This window comes from Crocodylus porosus, unplaced genomic scaffold, assembly GCF_001723895.1.
Source record: "Crocodylus porosus isolate Cpor-Errol unplaced genomic scaffold, CroPor_comp1, whole genome shotgun sequence".
Classification (NCBI taxonomy): Eukaryota; Metazoa; Chordata; order Crocodylia; family Crocodylidae; genus Crocodylus; species Crocodylus porosus.
Genome location: NW_017728910.1, coordinates 23,219,225 through 23,226,090, shown reverse-complemented (window position 1 = coordinate 23,226,090; position 6,866 = coordinate 23,219,225). Strand labels below are relative to the sequence as shown.

The following is a 6,866-nucleotide window of genomic DNA, read 5'->3' as shown; positions in this document are numbered from 1 at the left end:
TTCAAGAGTAAATTGGATGCTTATCTTGCTGGGATCCTATGACCCCAGCTGACTTCCTGCCCTTTGGGCAGGGGGCTGGACTCGATCTCCCGAGGTCCCTTCCAGCCCCGATGTCTATGAAATCTATGAAATGACTCCAGCTACAAGTGCAGGAAAAAGTGCTGCCAGACTGGCAGGCACAGAATATATTGTAAACTGTTGTAAACGTAAAGTAAAACTATACATGGATAGGCATTAGCAGATTCAACAGAAAGTAACTTGAGATTCACGCATGTAGATTCAATACATTCACATATCTCACAGTATCCATAAAGGGTTACCAGGGGACACTGGAGGATATTGGTGACCCAGAGAAGTGGATGAGATTTCAGGGCTATGCGCTTGTTCTGGTCAGGAATGCATTCTTCTGCTTCCTGCAGGCACTTGGGCACCTCCCAGGTGGTCCCAGTAAAACATGTGCGGGCTGGTAGCAGTAGGAGTCTGGTCTTGGAATGCTTGCGGGTGGTTTTTTGTTTTGACAGATAGCCAATGGCTTCCATGAGCGAACATAAGTGAGAGAAGAGAAATGGTGATTTGCAGTAGTTTACAGCAAGGAAAAGTTGAGTGGAGTTTTATGGTACAAAGAAGAGACACTCCTCCAAGCCAAGGGCTGGGCTGCCAAATATCAAAGGCTACTGTAAACAGCTTAGGTATGAGAGCTCCTCCAATGCTTGTTGCAAGACTCACTCATGATGCCAAGACTTTGCCAGCCTAGAATTAGGCGTACCAATTATATCCTGCATAACAAAAGTATGGGAATTAGGTAAGAAGAATATTTATCTGCTGTTCTGCCTTTTGTGGCGAAATACTGCTGTGTCCCATTCTGCAAGAGACAAAGGCACTGGGAGCAATATTGTCTTCTCATTTTCCCAGTAAATGTCTCTGTCCCTGGTCAAAACACCCCTACCACCAGGACAGATTTTCACCTGGAATTTCTACTTAGCTTGCAGGGTGGGATAGGAGGCAATATGTTTGGAGCAGTGCCCAGCTTCATCTGGGCCACTAGCCCACACTAGTTCAGTGCATGACATCTCTATGTCACCCGGTGAGTACTGCAGACAAGCTTCTTATTGGCCATTATGTCTCAGGACTTTCCACTTCACTGCTACCCAGGGGCTCTTTACTCTGCTTTTTTTCAAGCTTCCTGGTCACACAGCACTAGCTCTTTATAGCAATCTGCCATTGCTATCCAGGAGTGCTTACGAAATGTGGGAGTAGCCACATTCAGTGAAAAGTCAGCATCCCTGTGCAATTTCTGTACCAAGACCTTCTCACCTTTTCCTTGTGCCATTGTTTTGAAGAAAGGACTCAATAGGCGCCCCGAAACATCTTCAGGGTGAGTGGTCAGACCATCCTTCACTGCATGAAATCCATTCAAGATAATGATGGGGGTCCTTCCAAACCATAAAGTGAAGATATCACCATGGGTTTTTGCCAGCTGTAGAATAATCAGTGCCAGGAAAACACAGGTCATAAATGCCCACACCAAATCAGCAGAGACGGCTCAAGTGTCCTGGAACTGTTCATAAACTTTGCTTCATCGTTTTGTCAGGAAGGGGTTTCTTCAGGGTTAGCTTCATAAGACTGAATATAGTGATGCAAAGAATGCCTTTTAACACAACAGCTCTGTGGCTAGAGCACTTACTCAGGATATGGGAGACCTGGCTCTGCTTGAAGGGCTGTATTCCAATTCTCCCACCTCCAGCTACAGTGATTCATCTGGCAGGCAATAGGCTAGTTCTTAACACCTATAGAAACCATTCCACTTTCCATAAGACCCCAGTATCCACTGAAACAGGGACAGTACGTGGGTGTCCCACCCTTCAGGGGAATGCCTGAAGTACCAAGCTAGAGTCATTCCCTGGCTCTGTGAGTTATTTTTACACAAAACAAAAGAGCTCCAACAGGAGAGATTATGAGCACCCTGCTCACAGGTACCCCATCACTCAGTGGTTAGGGTACTCGCCCAAGAGGCAGGAGATCTGAGTTCAAATCTACACTGCCAGTTTCTGGGCAGGGATCTGAACCAAGGGCTGCTTGTGCACTGGATGGGGATTTAGTCCTCAGGGTTTTAATTGAAACCTATCATTTCAGTTTTTCCATCATGTTACAGCAAGGGACCTGCTCCTTTTCTTTTTTTGTCACAGCCAGGGCCTGCCTATGACTGGGGGCCAAGCTGCTGGCTGGCCGAGCAGCTCCTGAGCTGTGAGGGGCCCCAGTCCTTCCCTCTGCAGCAGCAGTGTCCGCCAGGGCCATCTGAGTAGGCTGGTAGTGGGCTGGGTGCTGCCCCAGCTTGGAGGCAGCACCTGGCCTGGTCCAACTTCCCTGAGCCCACCCAGAGAGCAGCACCCAGTGGGCTTCCAGTGAGGAAGAGTTGGACTGGGTTGGATGCTGCCTCCAAGCTGGGGCAGCACCCAGCTCACTAGCAATCCGCCCAGGCAGCCCTGGGGGGTGCAACTGCCATGGAGAGAGGGACTGGGGCTCCCTGCAACTCAGGGGCCTCTTGGCCTACCAGCAGCTCTCCCCCCAGATGCGGGAGAGGCAGGCAGGCTCCTCCAAAAAAGGATTGGGCTCCTCACCACTTTATAGTTTCATAGTTTCATAGTAGCTAGAGTCGGAAGGGACCTAGGTAGATCATCTAGTCCGACCCCCTGCCTTGGCAGGAAAGAGCACCGGGGTCAGATGACCCCGGCAAGGTGCTCATCTAACTTCCTTTTAAAAATCCCCAGGCTAGGAGCCTGCACCACTTCCCCTGGAAGCTGGTTCCAGGCCCTAGCCGCCCTGACTGTGAAGTAGCGCCTCCTAATATCTAATCTAAACTTACCCTCCGCCAGCTTGTGACCGTTATTCCTCGTCACTCCTGGCAGCGCACTCCTGGCAGGCACCTGCTAAAGGCAGAAGCAGCGAGGAGCCCAGTCCTTTTATTCTGCAGAGCCTGGCCATCTCTCCCGCAGCCAGGGGGGAGCAAGCTGATAGCTGCATTATTGCAATTTGAAACGTTTGCAAAACTAAACTACAATAGTTTAGTTTGCAACAATGCAAACTCATCCAAACCCCCCAAAACTAGCACATGTGTCATGTTGTCACGGGTGGGGCCTAGGAGCGGCCGTGAGCTCACTAGTGCCCCCTGCCATGTTAATCAGGCAATCCAGCACCCTCTACTCGCCCGCCACGTCTTTGATGTTTATAAGGTTCAATATGGGAGGCTGCCTTGTCTCGCCCTGGACACCCCATTAATACTATTCCCCGTTCCGAGTGGGGTGCCTCAACGCACCCCTGCCTTATGGGCAATGCGTGCCTCCTACCTCCCTTTTAGCATGCCCCAAGCCTCGCAGCTCTTCCTGGACATTATCTGGTCCTTAACCTTCTGCGCCCTACCTGGCGCCCCTGGGCTTGGCCCACAACCAGCGCCCTTCTCTGGCGCCCCTGGGCTTGGCCCAGAATCTGAATTAGTTATTTGTATCAATTGGGCTCAGGCGGCCAGAGCCTTACCTGGCCCCTTCGGAGTCCTGTCAATTATGATCGTCAAACTAGGCTCAGGTGACCTAAGCCTTACCTGGCCCCTCTAGGCCGACTGGGTCTCGTCAATCACGCGAGTCCAGTTAGACTCAGGCGGCCGGAGCCTTACCTGGCCCCTCTGGTTCCTTGGGCTTCTTTTTGCTGCGGAAGCCCTCTGGAACACCCTTTAGACCGCACCCGTCTTGGGGTGTCTGTCAATAATACATGCTGCCCCCCTTGGGGTGGCTTCATACTGTACGTGCCCCGCCTAGGGCCTCTCGCCCCCCTCTTGGGCTTTCTTGCCCTCTCTGGGGCCTATGCTGCGCTTCCCGCGCTGCGCGCCCTCTCAGGCTGGGGCCTCAACCCCCACACACCGAGTGCCTCTCCAGTGCTCGCCTGCCGTGCCCACTGTGGCACCTAACGCTGTGCCGCCCTGGCACCGCTCTCTGTGCCCTTGTTGGGCACCGGGAACCCCCACGCAGCTGGGGAGATCCCGTGAGGCCTCCTCATGCCCCTACAGCCTCACCCGGTCCTCCGGTTTTGTCGCTCCGGGGCGTCCCACTGCCCCCTATCAAAGCTGCGCCCTCTACGGTGCCAGGACCCCTTCCCACGCTACTGCGGGGTCCCTCTGAGGCCTCCTCCGCCCCTTATCACCTCACCCGGTCCACCGGTGTAACCATAACAAAACCATGAGCCAAGCGGCTGCAACACAAACAAGAAGCCTACTGGCTTACAACGCAAAGCTTGCACTCACTCGGCTCCTTAGTCATGGTCTCTTATAGGGTTCAGTTGCCCGCATCACTGCAGCCGGTCAGGGTGGTCAGGCTGCAACCATCGACTCAGGCTGCTCAACTTCCCCACAGAGCTCCTGCTCCTGCGGCGGCCAGAAGGGAACTGCTTTTTGGGCTCCGGCCTGGGCTGTTTATAAAGGGCCGGCCCGGCCCCCTTCCGGTCACATGGCCCGCCAGTTGCCACAGCAACCGGCACCTGAGGTGCCCCTGGAGATTGTTGGGAGCTCCACTTCTCCACTTCTTAGGAACAGGGCACCTCAGTGCTCCTGTGACAAATGTGTGATGCTATTAAGCCACACAAATGACATTTTTGTCACGTGTACGCTGTGATGACCATCACATGTACAAGCACCCAAGGTGTCTCAAGGTGAGCACCCTAACTTTCTGGGGACAGGTGAGCTGTTGTATAAGAGACCATGCTGGTTTGGGAAGCTACCCTTCATTTCTCTGGCTTTTCTTATGTGTCCCTAATGGGTCTAACGGGTTCTTTCCGTTAAGTCCCAAATAACTTTTGGAGCCTGAGTCAGCTTGAATAAAGCCTGTGGTTCACATCCTTTTGACATGCATGTATAACAGGCTTGCACACTTCAGAGCATGCTCCACACATGGAGTTACCTAGTAAACACCAGATATCTGCACCTGCTGGGAACTCCAGTGGTCCTTAGTGCCACCAACCACCCCATGTCTTGTACTGAGAAAGGGACTAACTGAGCCAGCACAGACATGACTGTATCTTATTGTCTGATTGGCTCCTGATGAAAGATTTGGCAGAATTCAATCAGTCATGGAAACAGAACCTGGTCCCAAGGATGAGGTTCAGGCTGGACATCATGAGACATTACATTACAGTTGGAGCTGTCAGGCTCTGGAACGGACTCCCAAAGCAGGTGGTGCTCTCCCTACCTTGGGGGTCTTCAGGGGGAGGCTGGACAGATATTTGGCTGGGGTGATATGACCCCACACTCGTTCCTGCCCAGGGCAGGGGGTTGGACCTAATGATCTGTTTAGGTCCCTTCCAACCCTAAGCACTATGAAACTATAAGCCTCTGCTACCACATTTATCACCACAGGACACAACATTATGCAAGTAGCTCTTGGTTATTAGCACCATAATTAGATCCCAGTTATGGGACTGGTCACTTTCTGCTTCTCACATTATAATACTTTTGGACATTGGCTCTTAAATGAGATTGTTCTTCTGCAAAGCTTAGCTTCACTTTCTGCTTGATCATACACTGAGGACATTACAATTAGTTTGCATTATCTTTATCCCAGCTGGTGGCTGTGGCATTGCATATAGTATCACATATTGAACATGATGGATTCAGTGCAAGAATGATCAGGAAGAACCAACAATAGCCTGATAAGCAGCAGCAGCATCCTCTCCTTCCTTGCCCTCAAACCAAGTGCCACCTGAATAGAATTGTCATTTTGGTGTTTTTTTCCAACTTTTTTGATACTACAGACAGTATGTCCTTTCAAGCAACCATTTGAAGACCAAACTAGAAAATCACAGTGTTCCAAAGGATGAAAAACAAATGTCTGCAAATTTCAACAGTATAACAGTTCTTCTTTTTTAAAACTATATGCTTTTGCTCTCTTCACAAGTCAGAAATATTATCCCAAATATTATTACATACCTATGATCATCAGGATTCATGTGTGACATTCCACACTAAAGGGTTTAGTAATTAATTTTCATGTGTACAGTACTTAGACTATCATTTTTTTTGAATGAAAAACAACTGAAAGTTACCAAGAAATTTCACTTCTGTTCTCAGCTATTATACTATTAATTAACTAGGAGTATCTGAAAGCACATACCTTCATGAGGAGATCACGATGAAACTGAAATTTCAGCTGCAACAAGTTTCCAACAAGTGGCAGGGGAACTGGTCCAGGGGGAAGGTGTTTCCTTGCCTGTTGCAGGTTCAGAAACTGCATGACTAGAAGAAACACAATCAGGGCTACCAGAGCTTGACTGATTGTCAGCATTTTACTGGTGTTTTAGCCAAGCCTGTCCCTACTTGAAGTTTGCTAGTAGCACTTCCAGAAGTCAGCTTCTTCGATGTTCCCACAGTTCTTCCTGTAAATGTTAAATTCTCTGCAGTCTCTGCACATTTCCCTCCCTCTGGCCCTCCCTCTTTATCACCGCCCTTCCAATCTTCTGCTCCTAACATATTGCATACCTTCTCCAGGTTGAAATAAGCTTAATAGACCTATTTACAAAGAAAAACTTGGTTATAAGAGATATTATTCCCTCTCTTCAGCCAGATATTCACAACAAATTCCTTTAGGTGCTCGTATAAAAAAATCACCGAACATGAATTGCAAGATGTACAAAGCGGGGATCTATTGTAGCCAATTTAGGCATATACTTTGTATGTCTAGTGTTTGTGAAGAGTTGTGGTTTCACACACAGATGCCATTTGAGTTTGTGCATGCACAAATAATGTATGCGTTCTAAAGTCTGTTAAAATACTTGTGTCCAATTTGCATATCAATTTTAAGAATCTAATTATAGCACTCATTATAATA

The 6,866-nt window shown here is 49.3% G+C and overlaps 1 protein-coding gene across 3 annotated transcripts in view; it reads right to left on the bottom strand.

Annotated features, from left to right (window-relative positions):
• The window catches only part of LOC109308512 (cytochrome P450 2J6-like), a 25,053-nt gene extending 18,616 nt beyond the window's left edge, over window positions 1-6,437 (bottom strand). For 2 of the 3 annotated variants that reach the window (XM_019532852.1, XM_019532853.1), the window contains exons 1-2: window positions 6,153-6,436; window positions 1,315-1,477 (exon numbers count right to left, since the gene is read on the bottom strand). In XM_019532852.1, coding sequence (XP_019388397.1) covers window positions 1,315-1,477; window positions 6,153-6,323 — 334 coding nt within the window. In that variant the 5' untranslated portion in view covers window positions 6,324-6,436. Of the gene's footprint in view, window positions 1-1,314; window positions 1,478-6,152 lie in introns of all 3 variants that reach the window. The other variant, XM_019532854.1, reaches the window with a different exon arrangement.
• Between the last annotated feature and the right edge of the window lie 429 nt (window positions 6,438-6,866).